The sequence below is a fragment of the Tamandua tetradactyla genome, chromosome 5, assembly GCF_023851605.1.
Source record: "Tamandua tetradactyla isolate mTamTet1 chromosome 5, mTamTet1.pri, whole genome shotgun sequence".
Lineage (NCBI taxonomy): Eukaryota > Metazoa > Chordata > Mammalia > Pilosa > Myrmecophagidae > Tamandua > Tamandua tetradactyla.
Window position 1 is genome coordinate 111,639,531 of NC_135331.1, and position 19,858 is coordinate 111,659,388.

Consider the following 19,858-nt stretch of genomic DNA (forward strand, 5'->3'; position numbering starts at 1 on the left):
CATTGGTTTCCAATAAATTGTCCACCCGAGAAACTAATCTTTGGCCAAGTTTGAGTATTAAGGATGAGATGATGCCCAACTACTTAGTTCATAGTAGATACTCAAGTAATTATTGAATAAATGAATAGTTGACTGAGGGTTTGTTGTTATTATTAAATTAACCTGGAGAATAGCAGAAAAAGCACTCATTAGTCTTGCCCCTAAACTTTCAGAAGTAGTTCACTTTCAGAAGAGCTTCTGTTCACCAGAATTAAGCACTCTTATTCTTTATATCACAATAATCTTATCTGTGGAACAGGAGTAAACAAACTGATGAATACATGAGTTACTCAAAAGAACATGAGCTACTCAAGTGAGATGTGTTTAGTTCAAACTTGATAATGAAAAATAAAGTAAAAATCTCTGGGTCGCCACTGAAGACCTACTTACTTCAAGTGGTATTTGATTTGACAAAATCTAAAAATCCTCAAGTTTGATAGTTTCTTGGTGTTTTTGTGATAATATTTAAATGGCTAGGATAAAAGTAAAAGTAGTAACGGATTAGAATTCTGACACAGAAACTCGGGGGAAGAACGATGCTACCTATATTATAGACTTCCTTCTTCATTTCATACATCTATGAGACATGCATTGTATTCATATAGCATTTTATTTGTTTCTTCAACCAGATTTTTTTTTATCCCTATAGCTTGGTACAGTACTAGACCCTGGTATGGTACTCAGTCTTCAATATAATCGAAATCTGTAAAATGATTTGTGGTAAACTTTAGAATATCACATATGAGAAGAGATCTCGGAGATCACCAAATCCAAATTCTCTTTACAGGTGAGACAACTGAGGCCTAGTCAGGCATTTACTGTGAACCAAGCAGTGTGTTTGGCTCTCCAGTTACAAAATGAATAAGTCCTGATCTCTGCTCTTGGTACAGTAACTCTCACAGAGGAGACAAAATTAATCTTAGTACAGTCATAAATGTTGTGATACAAAGTAAGACCAAGTGTTAGGGGAACACAAAAGAAGCAATTTGGAGGATTAGAAAATGCTTCCTACTGGATGATTCCTGACCTGAGCTAAATCTTGAAGGATGAATAGATGCAACCAAATGAGAGGAGGGATAAGGCATTCTGGATGGAGAGAGCAACCCATGCAAGAGCCCACAATGTGGAGAGCATGGGAAGCTCTTCAAACTAAGGCGCTTTAGTATGACTGCTGGGCAAAGAGTTAGGAAAAGCTCTAAGAGCCTTGAAAGTTATCGTAGGAAATTCAGGTCTTCTCCCATTAGCTGTACTTATAAATAACAGTAAATAAAGTTGTTGTTTTTTTTTTTTTTTGAGAAGAGAAATATACTTGTCAATGGGCTCCATAAGTTCTTTATTATGTTTTTACTACCAGTAATATTCTTTATTTTTTTCTTTGTAAAAGTTCCCTGCTTAAAGAGCCTCAGGAAAAAAAAATGTATTTGACTGTATTTTAAGTGTTTAAATGTTCTGTTCAGCTCAGTTTCCTGAAAGTTTCTTGGTGATTCATTTATTTATTCACCAGTTTAACCTTGATAGTGTGCCAAGCACTGTACACTAGTTATGGTAACTATTTCAAGTCTTGCAGGTACCGCCTCTGTTTTAAGTCTGGTAGCCAGAGATAAGATAGGAATCAAGGCTTATTTATGCTGAGTTGTAGAGTAGTACAAGTATATGTGGTTGCGTGTTAAAAAATTTGCACTAATGTGAACATTTTTGCCCAGGAAATAACTCAAACTGAAATTTGCAATAGTAATACTTAGCGTCTTTGAAACTGGTAAAGTTAAATAGGTTTTATTATTGTATTTATGACTGTCTTTAAAGTAATTTCCTTAATTGCACATTTCTACACAGGACTGAACATGGTAAGTGTTGAGCAAGTTCTATTTGTTAATAGTCTATTAGCTAACAGACTGAGGCAACTTTTTATTTTCACTGGCTTGTAGGATTCAATTTAATTCAGCAAATCTTTATTGAAAATAAAGGATAAAACGAAAGCAATCTGACTGTGACTTCTGAGCCCTAAGTCATACATTGTAATGCCGGTCCAGCTTTATTCCACTTTTAAGACATTCCAGTATATACAAATCTGGATTTATAAGGCAGATAAAATGGAAGGGACTTGTTTACTTTACCAAAGCATTCTCTGTTACATAAGATTTCCTGGTACATTTTAAATATTAATAAATAGACAAAAGTCATATATTTGCTTAGAATGTTTAATTCCATTTTGTATTTAAAGGAGGCATCTATGTATGGATCATGGTCTTTAAGTCATCTGCGAAACAAAAACTGTTTGCTGAATTCTGTATCACAATAAGTGTTTTTTTTTCTAAAGCAAAGTCGTTGGGTTTTTTTGTGTGTGCTGTATGATGGGGTCACATTTCATTATTTTTCCATGTGACCATCCTGTTATCGCAGCACCATTTGTTCAACTTTTGTTTGTTTTGTTGTATTTTGTTTGTTTTGCTTGTTTGCTTGTTCTGGGGGAGGTATACAGACAGGGAATCCAACCCAGGCCTCCCACATGGCAGGCGAGAGTTCTACCACTGAACTATCCTTCTACCCCGCCCTAAGCACTGTTGATTTTTAACCTCCTACAGAAACATTTTAAACTGGAGCACAGTGTATCAAATTTTACCCAAAAGGATATGTCCAGAAGTTACTATATGTTTCATTGGTCTGAAATGTTACAGTATTTTCTGTTTTGGTAATTGCTGAAAGTTACAGATACTAAACTTGTTTGGGTTTAGTTTTTTACTTTATTTGGACTCAAACAATTATGTTTGTAACATCTGCCCTAGCATTTTGTCACCCACATCACAAAACATTCCTTCCTGATGGAAAACATCACCTATGAGGTATTTTTGCCAGAACAAAACAAAATAATTACCTAAATTTAATCAATCATTTATAGATCCAGCTAAAATTTATAGGAAATAAGAGGACACAGGAACATATTTACCAACACCTCTAAAAAAATCCAGACAGATGGAGACTCTATAGAAAAAACTGACATGGTTTTGTCCAATAAATTGCAAGAAAAAAGAGTGAGAGGAGAGGAAACTTTTAGACGACAAGAGAGTTAAGAGATATCAACCAATCAACAATATATGGACCTTAATTGAATCTTGATTTCCACAAACTAAAAATGTATATTTTACATATCTGACATTTTGAGAAATTGGTAATAAACTTTCTGATAATGAGGAATTATTTTTACATGATAAATTATTGAAGTTGGTTCCTGGGCATTTGGGTGTTATTTTATTTATTTATTTATTTTGTGCATGGACTGGGAGCCTGTCTTTGCTTTTGAATATGTTTAAATGTTTTTCTTGTAAAAAGTTTAAAATACATATATTTCCTTATTTTGTTTTAAAATTAAAAAGAAAACCATAGGCTTTCTATTTTATCTTTTTTGCTGCATTTTGATGTTGAGAAAAAATACACTTTTAAACAGTTGACAGTGGATTTTCACTTTCTTAGAGATTTACTTTGATAATACATTTCACTGTTCTAGTCAATCAAAAATGCATTAAATTAAGAAAAATGAATTTTTATTGTAGATTATCAGTGAATAGTTATATGAAGTAGTTGGCCTCGTTTGCCCAATTACATTGATCATATATCGAATGATTTATAATTAATAATGGGCTTGGATTGTCATTTTATATATAATTAGATTCCTTTGGGGATAAATGATATTGATGTTAAAATTTGTGATGTGAAAGTTTTTTTTTTCTTCTATATTTTTATTGACAAATCTTCACACACATGCAATCCATACATGGTATACAATCAGTGACTCACAGTATCATCACATAGTTGTGTATACATCACCATCATCACTTTTAGAACATTTGTATCACTCCAGAAAAAGAAATAAAAAGAAAAAAAAGAAAAAACTCATACATCCCATACCCCTTACCCCTCTCTCTTATTGACCACTAGTATTTCCATCTACCCAGTTTATTTTAACCCTTATCCCTCCTATCATTTATTTTTTAATCCATATTTTTTACTCATCTATCCATACCCTGGATAAAAGGAGCATCAGACACAAAGTTTTCACGATCACACAGTCACACTGTAAAAGTTGTATATTTATACAATCGTCTAGATGAGGGATGTTAAGAGTCATGTAATATTGATATGTGGTTTCAAGGAAAGGGAATGCTTGCCAAACTTAGAAATAAATAAATAGTAAGGTTCTGAATCTTATCCTAGCACCTTTCTACTTAACGTGGGGTCTGCACACTGTTGACATTATGGTACTAAATATCAAGTAACTGAACCTGAGATACAGATTACAAGGGGACATTGGTGTTTGCATATTCTTGATCATTATTTTGTCTCCCCCACCTCAGGCAGAAGCTGAGGAAGACTGTCATTCTGATACTGTCAGAGCAGAAGATGATGATGAAAATGAAAGCCCCGCTGAAACAGATCTGCAGGCATGTTTCTTAAATTGTATAATTTTTATTCCTTCTCTATACAGAAGCAGAAAATTGTCATAATTATGAAGATTTGGGGGTTCTTGTTTGCCTAGAAGTTAACTGTGTTTTCATACTGATTTATAGAGGACTTAAATTACAGCTTGTTTTAGATTTCTTTTTCCGTAAAAACAAATATCAATCTTTGCTGCTATGAAGCTTGCTGTATGGATTTAGAGTATTCAAATCAGGAATTAAATGTAACTCAAAACCCATACATACATAGCCTTAAAGGAAAAGATTGACAGATTTGACCACCTAAAAGTTTAAAACTTTAATAAAAAGGACACAAAATTAAAAGCTGTGAATAGGGGGTGCACGGGTAGTTCAGTGGTTAGAATGCACGGCTTTCATGCGCGAGACCCAGGTTCGATTCCTAGACCATGCACTCAAAAAAAAAAAGCTATAAATGAACAATTCACAGAAAAAGTAATGTTAATGGCTGTAAAACAATTGAGATAATTGACTTCATGAATAATTTAAAAATATGACTTAAATCTACAATGAGATGCATTTTTTAAAAATCCGTCAATTTGGTGAATAATGCCCATTGTTGTCCGGGTTTTGAGGCCATTCCTGCAGTGTATGTGAAAGTGTAAACTGCTACGACTCTTCTGGAAGACAGACTGCCAATATGTATCGAAATGAAAAGCATGCATTCCCTTTGATGCAGCAATTCCACTTCCAGGAATTTATCCCTAAACACATAAAGGGGAAAGTAAATTAATATTTACTTTTGAAGATATTCACTGTAACATATTTTATATAGGATAAATGGAATACAATCAAAATATCTATCACTGGTGTTAGGTAATGATCATATGTCCTTTTAAATGCTATTATATAAAAGGATGAGGTAAAGCTTTTGTGCTGAAATAGAAAAATATTCACTGTAATTACTTGAGTGCATCTCACTGACCTCATAAGCTTTCTAGCATCTGTTTGAGCTGCATCTCTAGTAGACACTGAGTGCTTCTAAAGATTCTGTAGGTCAGGGATGTGTTTGCTCTGTGTTAGAAGGAGGAGGGTGGACTATGGAGACAAGTTATTTTTAAAACTTATTTATTTTATATGCCCAATTTTTTTTAAAAGCCAGTAATGCTTTACACAGCCCTGTTAGCAGTAGTCCTCGATAAGAGGAAGGGAATCCTGGATTGGCTTCCCCAGGAAGCAGACTCTGAGGTGGAGATTGCCAAGCAGGAGGTTTATTCAGGAGCTCCTGGGGTCCACACCTGTGGAAGGAAGGGAGGGGAGCCGGTGCAGACAGAAGAAAAGGTGGCGCTGCAGTAGAGTCTCAATGGAACGCTTCAGCCAGTCCTCGGAGGAGTTCTGAAGATGGAATAACCTTTCAGGGTTGGCCTGAGAGGCAGCGAGAGGGCTGAATTTTTATACCATCTCATTGATCAGTCATTAAATGCCGATGGCTTGAGAAGATTGTGGGGTGTTGCTGAAGGAGTGCTCTCAGGCCGAGGTAATGACCCAGAAGGGCCTCCGTGAGGGCTGTTCTTTGGTAACATTCCCAGCAGGTGGGGTAATAAATTCTTTATTCCTAAGGGGGTTTGGCCTGCACATTAGAGTCTACCACTCGGAAACTTCACTTTCTCTGTATTTTAATTTTTAAAAATATTACATATTAAAAAACTATTTCCTTTTTTGAAAAAAAAAAGGAATATTTCTTAAAAAGAAAGGCTTTGAGCTCACAGGATTTTTAGCATCACTCTTAATGTCTACCAGATGGGCATTCCAGATAAGCAAAGACTAGAAAGGTTACAAATTTGGTCTGTAAATGATTGCTTGTATTTTCAATTCCAGTTAAAATTTGGTTCTCTAATCCCCTTAATCTTTTGAGGTATAGACTAACTCATTTTGGGCTCTAACTCATTTGAAGTGTATCCTAACTCATGTTAGGCTCTAGCTTTTAGCTAATTTTCATAATTTCTTTAGTTTTAATTAGAAAATTATTTTAAAAGATAATAAGTAATTAGTAAGTTTTAGCTGAATAATTTATAAAGACAGTATTTTCTGGTCTTAGAATAATAAGTATATAAGTGGAAATAGATGTTAGATATATTGATAAATTGTTCCAGAGTTGAGTTACTCTTCTTTGATGACTCCTAAATTACTCTTCTCCCCTTAGGCACAACTCCAGATGTTCCGAGCTCAGTGGATGTTTGAACTTGCCCCAGGTGTAGGCTCTAGCAATTTAGAGAGTCGGCCTTGCAGAGGATCAACAAGAAGCTCTTTACTGAAAGCAGTAGATACCAAAGGCAAGCAAGAACTGGCAAAAGAGGAAAAGTTAAGTATAACAAACATAACTCCCAGAAAAGCGTGCCTATTGAAAGTGACAGCTGGTGCTGGTTTGCACTGCTTCACTAGTTTTAGGATCTTCAGGTAGCCTGTGTAACTGTAGCCCCCCCATATAATAAATTAACTTTTTTTATTTGCACATTAAAATGTTCATCGACATAAGTAAGTAACCATTATCGTCCAACTCTGGTAACATAAGTACGTAACCTGTAAAGTAAAACAAAAACTTTTCTCTTTACGGAAAGACCTTGACAGTTATTATACTTGTTTGAGTATCCCTTGCTACTGCTTCCAGCCACTTGAGAGAGTGCCACCACTGTGTGGGATTCTTTCCTGTGGGTACTCCATCTTCCATCTCTTCATAGAACTGTCTTTTGTTAATTTAAAGATCTCTAAGATTCACCAGGTCTCTAAGAGATTGTTGCCTCAGCGTTTATTAATGGAAGCTCAAAAGGGGAACAAACCTTGTTCAAATATTAATGCCTTTTCCAAAGGTCTTCATTTAATGAAATATTTTGTTATATTTTCAGTCTAACAAATTTACAGTGATGCATTAATCTGTTCCATTTCTTTATTTTGGAGAATTTTGAAAATACACATACTGAAAATATTTTGAATGCTGTCATCTTGTCATCTCTTTCCCATTGTTCACAGCACACCATTTCACTTCTCGTTATTCTGTTCCGTAGAAGCTGTCATCTTCACATCATCCAATCCAAATTTTTGTTTACAATTTGCCGTTAATTAATTAGCATTACTATGATGATTCAAAACTTCCATACTCTCTTTTTTAAAAAGAAAATGACCAAAAAAGTTCATACTTTCTATTTTGCAGTGATTGCAGGTACAGATTGGTCACGGACACCTTCACGCCATCTCCCCCAATAGTCACATCTTGCTTTATTGTAGTACAGTATCAAAATCAGGAAGTAGACATTAATTTAATCCAGAGTTTATTCCAATTTCCCCAGTTTCACAGTGACGTGTGTGTGTGTGTCTGACTGTTTCATGCAATTAATCATTTGTGTAGCCTCATGTAAACACTGCCACAATCAAAATACAAAACTGGGGTGTATGGGTGATTCAGTGATGGGATACTCACCTGCCATGTGGGAGACTCGGGTTCGATTCCTAGCCCTTGCACCCAAATAAAAAAAAAGATTAAAAATCCTTTAATTAAAAAAAAGAACGAAAAAAAAATATGAAACTGTTCTGTCACCATAAGGCTCCCTTGTGCTGCCTCTTTATAGTTTTACTCACATCCTTCGCCTTACCTGCCAGTTCCTAACCCCTGGCAGCCTCTAATCTGTTCTCTATCTCTATATTTTTGATACTGTAAGAATGTAGTATGTAATCTTTTGAGATTCGCTATTTTCACACAGCATAATTCCTTGAGATCTATCCAACTTTTTGCATGTGTCAGTAGTGTGCAATCCTTTCTGATTGCTGGGTAGTATTCCATAGCATGGTTGTACCCATTTATTTAACCACTCACCCATTGATTATATCCAGTTTTTGGCTGTTACCAATAGGGCTTCCAAGAACATTTGTATACAGGTCTTTTGTGATAAATGACCAAGTGTACAATTGCTGAGTTGTATGGTAAGTGCATGCTTGGTTTTTAGAGAAAACAAGTGTGATGGGTTTTTTTTTTTTACCTTTCTAAGAGCAGAGATTTATTATTTTTGCCTCTGGTTATCTAGTTGTTCCAGCACAATTTGTTGAAAAGACTATGCTCTGCTATCTTTGCTTGTTTTTAATACAGATTTTCAAAAATTGCCCTTCCCTGTTCATCTTTATAGGCTCGAGAACTCTTCCTAAAAGCAGTAGAAGAAGAACAAAATGGAGCTCTCTATGAAGGTAAAAACTCAGCGCCCAGGGTCGTATTGTTATGATGTTTCTTAATAACAACTCTTTATTACTGAACATTTTTTCTAACTAGAATGCATTTGGTATATGGTGTCAGTTTACCTATATTTGAAATTGCTCATTGAAATAGTATTTCTGTATAATCTGTTTCTTTCCAAAACATAATGCTGGGAAACATCATCACATTGGTAGGGCGAGTGAAAGAACTTTTTTTCTAGGTTTTACTTTTTAGTAAATGTTCATTAATAAAGCCTTTAAAACATCGGTACTCATTTTTAAATAGGATATGCCCCTTTTATAGGTGAAAATTACTTCAGAAGAGGGGAGTATAAAAAAATAGGTTGAGAAACATGTAAATGGATGTTTTTTTAAAGTTCTGATTTACTTTTTCCCAGAAGGAATACCTTTCATCTTTAATTGTTTCTTTTATTAGCCAAGCAGAAATGAGTTAGTTAACAGTTTTGGGGCCATTTACTGTTTTAGGTTTGTAATTACATTTTCATTTGTGATAAAGTTAAGAATGCTTATGAAATCATTTGAAAATGCCCTGAGACTAGTGTTATTTAGAATTACTCCATTAACATGCAACTTTCATTTAGTGATATTTTTTACTCAGCTTTTAAAAGGTCCCAATTGATGAAGTCCTTCTGCAGTCTCCGTTAACTTGTGAGATTCACATTTCCACTTAATGTACCATAATTCACCTAGAGTAATAGAACATTTTATTGAATTAATTAGACTTCTTCCAAGTGAAAAAGAATTGGTCGGCTTCAATAGTCCCAAATTCTATTGGTATATCTCTGCAGGAATGATTAAATATTAAATAAAATCTGGCCAGAAAATTTTTTAAAAAACAGGTTCTAAAAGGGAGGTAAATAAGAGGTAGCTGGGCTAAAGGGAGTTGAATTTGAAGGATAAACTCCCCAAAATTATTTTCTTATCCTACCCAGTAGGAAGCATTTGATTTTCCTAAAGTCTCCATCCTAGAGAGAAAAGCGTGCTTAGGATTGTTTTTGTTGGAGCTGTAGCATTTATATTTTCAGAGCCTGAAGAAAGACATCCACGTAAGATCGCTTCTGAAATATATAAAAGAATGAGGAAAAAGATGGGGAGGGCTAAAAGATAAGAGTAAAAGACAAAATCTTAAGTTTCTATAACATGTTAGCTTTGGAAAAAAGTTTATTTTTGAGCAGTGAAGTTTGGAAATAAGTTTGTTCGCTAACCTACTGTTGCATATAGAAAAAGGGAAATTTGGCTGTTTGTAAAGAAAGTTACCAATTTAAACCACAGTTGAAGGTAAACAAAGGAAATGTCAAAATGTGTGGTCATAGCTAATTCAGCTTTATTTCTTCTTTTAGCCATCAAGTTTTATCGTAGGGCTATGCAGCTTGTACCTGATATAGAATTCAAGATTACGTATACCAGGTCTCCAGATGGTGATGGCGTTGGAAACAGCTAGTGCGTATATAATCTGATAGACAGAAAATGCATAGACTTTTTTTAAAAGTTAAGCATATTTGCCCTGTTGACTCCTAACATAGTAATAAGATGGTGCTGATTTTAACTTTAGTATATCATTATACCTAAAGTAGTAGAAAAATTTTAATCAGGGAAATTTTAAGATTAAAATATGGGAATATACATTTTAAGCAGATATAGTGAAAAATAAGGTGATGAAGGAGTTTTTTTTTAAACAGTGATTATTAGGAGTAGATTAAAGGACACTTACCAACTTTCTGAGGCCTATTTGAAATAAAAGTATTGAAATGGATTTAGGTCGAAGTTAACAAAATTTAATGATGGTTGAAATTGAGTGATGGGTACATGAGGTTTCATTAGAGTCTCTCTCCTTTTTTATATGTTTGAAACTTTACATTAAAAAGCAGACTTTTAATTTCGTTAGGAAATGCTTGATTATGTCAAGACTATTTTTCTCTTAAAGTAGTAGAACATTATTAAAACAATAACATTCTTTGAAAGCACAGGTACAAGATATAAACATTCCTAAAAGAGATCACTTTCATTGTCTAGTGCCACTTGCATCAAACCCATCAAGTAATAGTGATGATTTTATATTTACAGAGGTCAGGAGAACATATTTTTAAGCCAAGACTTTTGAAGCTATTTGCAAGATATGTTAAATTGTTTTGGTGTAATTCCTGTATCCCTAAAAACCCAATTTTTAACGCTGGAGTGTTAGAAGGGAAGGGAGTCTGTACCCATGGGGAAATGACAGGTTTTAAATGAGCAATACATAGAAAAAAGAGTTTGGGTAATGAGATAGTATATTAGCCTATTGAATTATTATGTTACCTTAGTCATAAAATAATTAATTTAAAAGTTATCTTTTTTGATAACCTATACTTATTGTCAATATTTTTTCACTGCTTATGGTATTAACACTTAAGTTTTAAATAAGCCATATTTTAAGTCACCATTTATTGCCTGTTTTAACTTTTCAACTAACGATATTGTTCACTCAATTAGATTTAACACAATGAGCGATTTCATACTGAAAATAAATCATTTGAGTTTTCTCTAAATGTTTTAAACTTTGGGTAGGGTCATTTAGAGCCTGCTCTTCTCCAATTTTATAAATAGATGCCAGGTGCTGTTAAGGAAAGCTGTACTAAAACATTAACATCTTTTTTCTACCATCTCTGATATGCAAACCGAAATGTTCTGAATCTTCTTTAAGGGTACAATAATTTTTTTATCAGATCTGGTAAACCCTGAAAGTTTCTTTGCTGTTTTCAGGCTTCTGTAAAATGTTTTTAGAATAACCATTGAACTCATCTAGTGCTCAGTGCAACTTGTCCTTTGTTGTATTATGAACAGTCCTTCCTGGTTCTGTTACCTTCATCCAAGTCTTTTGTAAGTGTGATCATCTTTAAGATTAACTCCAGCAAAATTAGAAACCTAAATTTTTTTCTAGAACTCTTAACTACACATTTGTTTATATTGGTGGATGACTTATGGACCTTGCTAAAATTTTTCAAATTATATATTTTCCTTTTTAACGTAGGTGTGTAAATTAAGGCACATCTGTTAGAAACCCTTATTTCTCAAATGACACATATATATTTGATATGTGTCCAATTAAAATGGATTAGGTTCACTTAAAAATTTTATTCACATAAGATTTTTAAAATCTTTTAAAACTGCCCTTTTCACTAACTTGTGAAATCTCTTCTTTATAAAAATTATTAATTAAATCACAACATATGTCCCAAAAGTCTCATTCTCCCTGGGTACTAATTAAAATTGCTGAAGTTTTTTCTTCAAAAATTTTGGTCTCCTTTACAAGACAGAATAAGTTGTTAGCACATCAACAATATATTTGTAAAGTAGTGCGTTTGTTTTTAGATGACTCTTTAAGCAGATTTGAAAGTGCTAATGAAAAATCAGTTTCTAAGCTGTATGTTTGTAGCTTAGGCACTTAATTTATTTACGTCTCTTCTTTTTTCAGTATTGAAGATAATGATGATGATAGCAAGATGGCAGATCTCTTGTCTTACTTCCAGCAGCAACTCACATTTCAGGAGTCTGTGCTCAAACTGTGTCAGCCTGAACTTGAGAGCAGTCAGACTCACATCTCAGGTTTGAGTTCTTGGTTGTTATAACTCAGTGAGAAATACTTTAACTTTAGATTTGAATTTTACAGATTTATCAAGCAAGGAAATTGTTGCTCTAGTTCAAAATATAGTGAGAGATCTAATTATAATTACTGTTTTTATATACTAATAAGCTTTTTAAGATCTGAAATAGAGCAGTTTTTAGTGCAGTTGTTCAAGGATGTCATATTTTTTCAGTGAGGATTTAAAAGGGTGAGTCTGAGTTGTTGAAGTAGACCTGAGAAAATGGGAGAAATACTGAGAGCAGTTGGCATTTCACCCAAGTTGGACAATAGACCTGAGATAGACTGAATATTTAAAGATGGATACATTTTCTTCTCATATGTTAAATATTCTTTAATTTTTCAGAACTGGAAGGAAATTAAAAATATTTGAGGAGATGAAACTAAATTTCTGTTGTTGACAAATGTTGTATGGATTACATACACACATATAAAATAGAGTATTTTCTAACTAACTTATTTTAATATATTCTCAATGGTAAAATGATCTTCATTTAGAACCATCTTTGCTACTGAGTAGTTAAATGCACTCATGCTGTAGCACTGAGCAATATTTTGAGGGTTATGATTTATGCATTTCTAGGTTTGCATAGAGATATCTATACTGAGAGCGTGGCTGTGACAGATATTGCTATGTGGGAGAGTTGTTGAAAGGATAATTTTCTTCTGCAGTGCTGCCAATGGAGGTCCTGATGTACATCTTCCGGTGGGTGGTGTCTAGTGAACTGGACCTCAGATCATTGGAGCAGTTGTCACTGGTGTGCAGAGGATTCTATATCTGTGCCAGGTACTTTTTTTAAAAAACAACTCAGGCATTGGCAAAGAGAAGGATTGTGGTCTTTTGCCATCAGTTCATTTTCATAAAAGAACTTGATTGATATTCTTGGTAAAAGCTTTTGCTAGGCCGAACTTAAGTGATTTTTCTCAAATGTTTTCGCATTAATAGAATAGAATGCACAAGGTTCCCAGGTTATAGAATAAAAGGAACTTAAATGATTTTTATCTAGAACAGATGTAGTCATATTTAGTAGGGCATCCTATTTAGTAGGGTAGTTTGCATAATAAATTTGGTCAGTTGGAAAAAGAATTATATTAGAAAAATATACTCAGGTCGGCAATTTCTACAATAACTAAACCCATCAAGTGGTAATGATTTACAGTTAGGTTGTACTAGAATTTTCTTTTGGTCCATTAACTTTTAATGGACCTTATACTTTTAAAATCCTGCTTTTGAGATAATCATAGTATAGAATACAGTTAATCGAAACTGGCAGTGCTTCATAAGTATCTTATCAGCAAATATGTACTTAGCCCTTAGCAGCTAGAATTTTTGTATACCTTTACTTCTTAAGAATAAACTACATTATTTTTAGATAATCTAGTCTCATTTGGAGTCTTGTATTTTGTGTAAAATATTTGAATTGCTATAGGCTGAAGCTTTAGTGATTTTATGTGCTGTTCTGTTTAACAAATACTTGCTAAGCACCTAGGGGATTGCCACCAACCTTTTGAAATAGAGTACACTTGCACTGTTATTCTTTTAACTGTTCTTTTTATTATGTATGAAAAAGTATGATAAGGAAGCAATTGATTAAGAAAGCAAATTTGGAGGAATAAGCCTTGAATATACATTCCAGTATAAATTTGGCAAAGGGGTAGGATTATTATTATTTTTTTTGCAGCCTGGCACTCAGTATATTTTTGCCACATTTGCTGTATCATTCTGTTTAGCTATCTGTCTGCCTATTTATCAATCTGCTTTCTCAGCACTTGAGTGTAGGTTGTGTACATCATGCTCCTTGAACACTTATTACTGCCATGTACATTTCCTAAGAACAAGAATATTCATTTAGTTTAATCCTTGTAAGTGCAGTTATCAAGTTCAAGAAATAAAACATTGATATAAAGCTTACAGTCTGTTTCAATTTTTTTCATATTACCCAGTAATATCCCTCTGGGCCTTATACTCTGTATTCCAGTTTTTTCACCTGTCCCAAGAATGTCCTTCTGAGCCTTTTCTCCTCCATTATAAGAGCTGAGCCAGGGTCGTGTATTGCATTTAATTATCATTCTCTTTAGTTGCTTTTTCTTTTTCTTTTTTCTGATTGTGGGAAGATTTATGTAACATAAACTTTCCCATTTCACCAACTCCTAAGCATACCATTCAGTGGGATTAATCACATTTGCAATATTGTGGTACTCTCACCACTTCCATTATGAAAACTTTCCCATCTCCCCAAACAGAAACCCTTACCCATAATGCAGTAACGGTGCCCCTCCCTGACAACCTCTGTTCTAATTTATCTCTGTGAGCTTGCATATTCTCTGATCTTTTCTTTGTAGTTACCATGAGTCTTAATATTAACAACCTAAATCTACACTGCTCTCAACTGCTTTGGTACCAACTTAATTTCAATGGTAGACACAAACTGTATTCTATATCCCTCTATTCTAGTTTGCTAGCTGCCATAATGCGATATACCAGAAACAGAATGGCTTTTAAAAAGGGAAATTTATTACATTGCAAGTTTACAGTTCTAAGGCCATGAAAATGTCCAGTATTAAAGCTCTTGCTTTATAGAAATGTCCAATCTAAGGCATCCAGAGAAAGATACCTTTGTTCAAGAAGGCCAGTGATGTTCAGGGTTTCTCTGTCAACTGAAAAGGTACATGACAAACATGGTGACGCCTGCTAGCTTTCTCTTCAGCCTTCTTGTTTAATGACGCTCTCCAGGGGGTGACCTACCTGGAATGGATGGAGTCACATTTCCTTCTAATCAAAAGTTAATACCCACAATGGGCATGCCACATGTCTGTGGAGATAATCAGGTTTCCAACCTACAGTATTGAATAGGATTAACAGAAACTCTGTGTCCACAAGATGGATCAGGATTAAAACATGGTTTTTCTAGGGTACATAATCCTTTCAAACTGGCACACCCTGTATACCAGTTTGGGGCACACCCCACCTTATATAGGTTTTTGTCACAGACTACATGTTTATAGATTATGAGTCCAAAACCAGTGACTTATTGAATTTCATACTTTTGCCTTGTAGAATATTGTAGGAAATAAGGAAGTGGAATTAGAAACTAAAATTCAATAGTACTGGCATTACCCATGTCGTTGACCTTCACTGGAAATCTTTATTGGTTCACGTGGCTTTGATCTGTTGTCTGTTCTTTCCTTTCAACCTGCAGAGCCCTTTTTAGCATCTCTTGTAGGATTGGTCTAGTGCTGACTAACTCTTTTGGCTTTTGTTTATCTTGGAATCTCTTAATAGCCCCTCATTTTTAAAAGACACTTCAGCTGAATATAAGATTCTTGATTGGCAGGGTTTTTTGCCGTCAGCACTTTAAATATGGTATCCAACCACCTTGCCTCCATGGTTTCTGATGAGAAATTGGCACTTAATCTTCTTCAGACTCCCTTGATTGTGACGTGTTGTTTCTCTTTATCTTTTACATTCAACGGTGCTATGGTATGAATCTATTTGGGTTTATTCTGTTTACAGTTCTTTGACTGCCTTGGACGTGTATGTTTGTGTCTGTCATTAAATTTTGGAAGTCTTCAACCTTTATTTCTTTGGATATTCTCTCTGTCACTCTCTCTTTGTATTTCTCCAAATATACAGAATGTGTGTATTTGGAACTTGGTCGTGTCCTACATGTTCCTTAGACTCTGCTCACTTTCTTCATCTTTCTCCTCCGCAGACTGTATGATTTCACATTTCTTATTTTCACATTCGCTTATTCTTTCTTCCACCAGCTCCCATCTGCTATTGAACCCCTCTAAGGAATTTTTAATTTGTTGCTGTTGTCTTCAGCTCTGTTTTATTTTTTTATAAATTCCATCTCTATTGGTATTCTCTCGATGGTCATCTGTCATTTTCCTGATTTCCTTCAGTTCTTTGAGCAGATTTAGGACCTTTTTTTTGTATGCTATATGACAGGGGTCACATTACAATTTTTCTACATGAGTATCCCCTTATTCTAGTACCATTTTGTTGGGATTTTGTTTGGCTGTTTTTTTGTTTATTTATTTGTTTGTTGCTTGTTTGTTTGGAAAGTGTATCCACTGGGAATTGAACCAAGGTCCCCCATGTAGCAGGTGAGAATTCTACCACTGAGCTACCCTTGCACCCCAGATTTAGGACCATTTATAAATGTTTTTGTCTGTAAGGTCCCAGGTCTGATCCTCCACCCTGATGGTTTGTAAGGCTTTAATCATCATCGCTTCCTGTTTCTTTTATATGTTTTGTAACCCTTTGTTGAGACCCAGTCATTTTGATATTTTAATGTGTTATCCCTAGAATTTAGTCTCTGGGGCATCTGTTCCTTAAACTTTATATCCAGCTGGTATTATGACAGAGCTTTTCCTTAAATGCGGGAAGCCAACCAAAAAAAAAAAAGAAGAAGAGGGGGAGGAGGAGGAAGAGGTTCATTTACCTAGTTGCAGGCCTCACAGCTTCATTCTTTTTTGCACCCACTCAGTAGTCCACTGTATGTATACACTACAGTTCTCCCTTCCATTCCTCAGCTGATGTACCCTTAGGCCACCTCTATCCATTGTGACTGCCGCCATCAGCACCAGTGTGCAAATGTCCATTCCTCCACACTGCCCTCCAGAGGGCCACTTGACTTCCCTGCCAACAGTGCCTAGGTACATCTCTTTCTCCACATTTTCTCCAGCACTTGTGTCTCTCAGTTCATTTTTTTTCTGTCATAGAACCAATTATTTAATTAAAGCTATAAGAAAGGCAATATAACTGATAAAATAATTAGGAAAGAATATTTAGCATGGTTCAAAAGATTTAAAATAGGAGGATGACACTTTAAAAAAGGTTGTGTGGGAAATAAAATTCTGAAACCGTAAGTAGAAATGTAACATTACAGAGTTTCTTATAAAATACTGAGATGGAAATATAAAAGAAATATTTTCACTCTGTCTGAAAACTATTAATAATGACAAAATATTTAAGGTTTAAATTTACAGTTCCTGGGTATGAGACTCCTATTACTAAACACATCTTCCAAGCCAGTGGGCAATATTTTGCAGTTAACCATGAGTGGTATCGTCTTTTACGAGGTCTTTGGCCATCTCTGCTGTGATCGCATTAATATGACTCACCTTATTTCTGAACTGTACACCATAGAATTTGTCAGCTGACTCAAGCAATTCAGGCCTACAAGTAGTTGTAGTAAATTGAGCATGTCCAGCAAGTTCCGTAATCATATCTGACACAGTCTTTCTATGCTGAGCATCCAGAACCTGGTTCGTTTCATCAAACAAGTGAGAAAGAGCTGGGTCACATTTCTGAATTGTAAAAATCAAAGCAAGACCTACCAAGGATTTCTGTCAACCTGAGAGCTGTTGAATTTGTCATTTCACCTTGTTTTCCTATAAATGACACCCTAATTCCAACTCCAGTGAGCTGGTCAACTGATGGGACACTGCTTTGTGACCCAGAACCCCTTCACTTTCACCACTCCCTTCTCCTTCACCCTAACATTTACTGTGCTCCACATTTCCTTTCTTCATTACCAAAGTAGCTTTGCCACCAGGTACCAACTTCTGGAGTACTTCACTGAAGTTCTTGGGTGCCTGTTTGAAAATGAACTGAATAGCCTTGTTCTGGTTTGCTAGCTGCCAGAATGCAACACACCAGAGACGGATTGGCTTTTAATAAATGGGGATTTATTTTGTTGGTTCTTCAGAGGAAAGGCAGCTAACTTTCCACTGAGGTTCTTTCTTACGTGGAAGGCACAGGATGGTCTCTGCTGGTCTTCTCTCCAGGCCCCTGGGTTCCAACAACTTTCCCCGGGGTGACTACTTTCTGCATCTCCAAGGGCCTGGGCTGAGCTGCAAGTGCCGAGATGAGGAATGCCAAGCTGCTTAGCAGTGCTACATTGCAATCTCTCATTTAAGCACCAGCCAATTAAGTCAAACATCACTCATTGCAGCAGACACGCCTCCTAGCTGACTGCAGATGTAATTGGCAACAGATGAGGTTCACACACCATTGGCTTATGTCCTCAGCAACAAGACTAGGTATGCTCACCTGGCCAAGTTGACAACTGAATCTAACACAAGCCTCATATTTTCAGAGTTCAAGTACATTCATCCATGCCATGATTGATTTGTACCCCCTGCCCAATTCTTCTTGTTGCTTTATTACCTTTTCTTTCTGCTCAGAAAAATTTACAAACTGATCTAAAGCTTTTTTTTGTTAACACAGCTGTATTTCTTCAATTATTTGTTGCATTGTTTAAGTTTTCAAAATGACTGTTTGAGGTTCAGTGTCCAGTATTTTTTAATTGTTCCTGAGGAATTGATCCAAGTTCTCGAATTTTCTTCAGTTTTTCTTCAGTAGCATGGTTTGTCGATTTGTCATCTTTTCCAGTTCTTTAGTATCATGATTTATAACATTCATGTGCTCTTTTTCCATATTTTTTCAGCATTCCATATTCTTCTGAAGCTCCTTAATTCCAGCTTCTGTTTTATCAACGGAATTGCTCAGATCTTCTGATTGTGCTATAATATCTTTTACTCTTTGATTGATGACTTCAAGTTCTGATGTGGCAGTGAGAGCAGTATCCTCTTCCATTTCTCTCAGCTCATTTAAGTTCTGTTCTATGTGGTCCAAATGTTTTCTCAAGTCTCTACTTGAGTAATAATACTTTCTAATTTAATTCTTTCGTTCAGTAACTGTTTTCTTGCTGAAGTTGATGAATTTCATCATTTAGTGCATCTGCTCTTCTTCTGGTCTTCCAGACTAAGTTGAGAAAGCAAGTCAGTTTCCAGTTCTGCTTCAGTGATTCTCTGGTGGATTCCATGGCATGCAAACTTGCCTCCAAACTTTGTAAGCTACATTGCTTAGGCATAAAGGTTTTCTCTGAGTGCTGCCTCTTCTCTTTTAGCATTTTCATTTCTGATAATATGCTGTCTTGGGATGCTTTAAATTTCCTTTACTGGGTCTCTGTCTGTTGCATTTGGTTCATCAACTGGTCAATTTCATTATTAATCCTTTCAATATTTCTGCACAGGTTTTCATTGAGCTTTGCTTCAAGCTCAGCTAATTCTTCTGCTTTTCTAGCATCTTTTTGTAATTTGAGTCTAGATTCCCTGTCATAATAACCACCCTACTGACTAACTTGGTCACCTTCCAAAGTAATGCAGTCCATAGTGAAAGCATGAGTCAGCTGGGTTGAAACTTTCATGCTATGACAAATAAGTGTTTTTTCAAACACATGCTTGAAAGCTTTATGAAATTTGGGATTGTGCCTCAGTTTACTGATCATAGGAATAGCATCATTGGTTTTAGAATAGATGGTATCCCTGACATCCAACTTAAAGAGACAAAAAAGTTATTTCTCCAGAAAGATACATTTTATTAAACTCCATTAAAATTTTTGTGCTGACTTCATCTAAATCAACAATGTGATAACCTGTTTCCAGCAGTGCCTTCCAAGCATGTTTAAAAAGCTAGCTCACATTCATAGTTATTCATCACAGTTCCTTGATAGCCATT

At 35.1% G+C, this 19,858-nt stretch overlaps 1 protein-coding gene and 2 pseudogenes across 1 annotated transcript in view; 1 reads left to right on the plus strand and 2 right to left on the minus strand.

Moving 5' to 3' along the window:
* FBXO9 (F-box protein 9) overlaps positions 1-19,858 on the plus strand; it is a 46,855-nt gene that overhangs the window by 1,146 nt on the left and 25,851 nt on the right. Inside the window, exons 2-7 of the mRNA XM_077162074.1 lie at positions 4,389-4,475; positions 6,652-6,808; positions 8,622-8,681; positions 10,049-10,148; positions 12,160-12,290; positions 13,000-13,114. Coding sequence (XP_077018189.1) covers positions 4,389-4,475; positions 6,652-6,808; positions 8,622-8,681; positions 10,049-10,148; positions 12,160-12,290; positions 13,000-13,114 — 650 coding nt within the window. The remainder of the gene's footprint in view (positions 1-4,388; positions 4,476-6,651; positions 6,809-8,621; positions 8,682-10,048; positions 10,149-12,159; positions 12,291-12,999; positions 13,115-19,858) is intronic.
* Positions 17,386-18,426, minus strand: LOC143682286 (structural maintenance of chromosomes protein 3 pseudogene; annotated as a pseudogene).
* LOC143682289 (structural maintenance of chromosomes protein 3 pseudogene) lies at positions 18,431-19,852 on the minus strand (annotated as a pseudogene).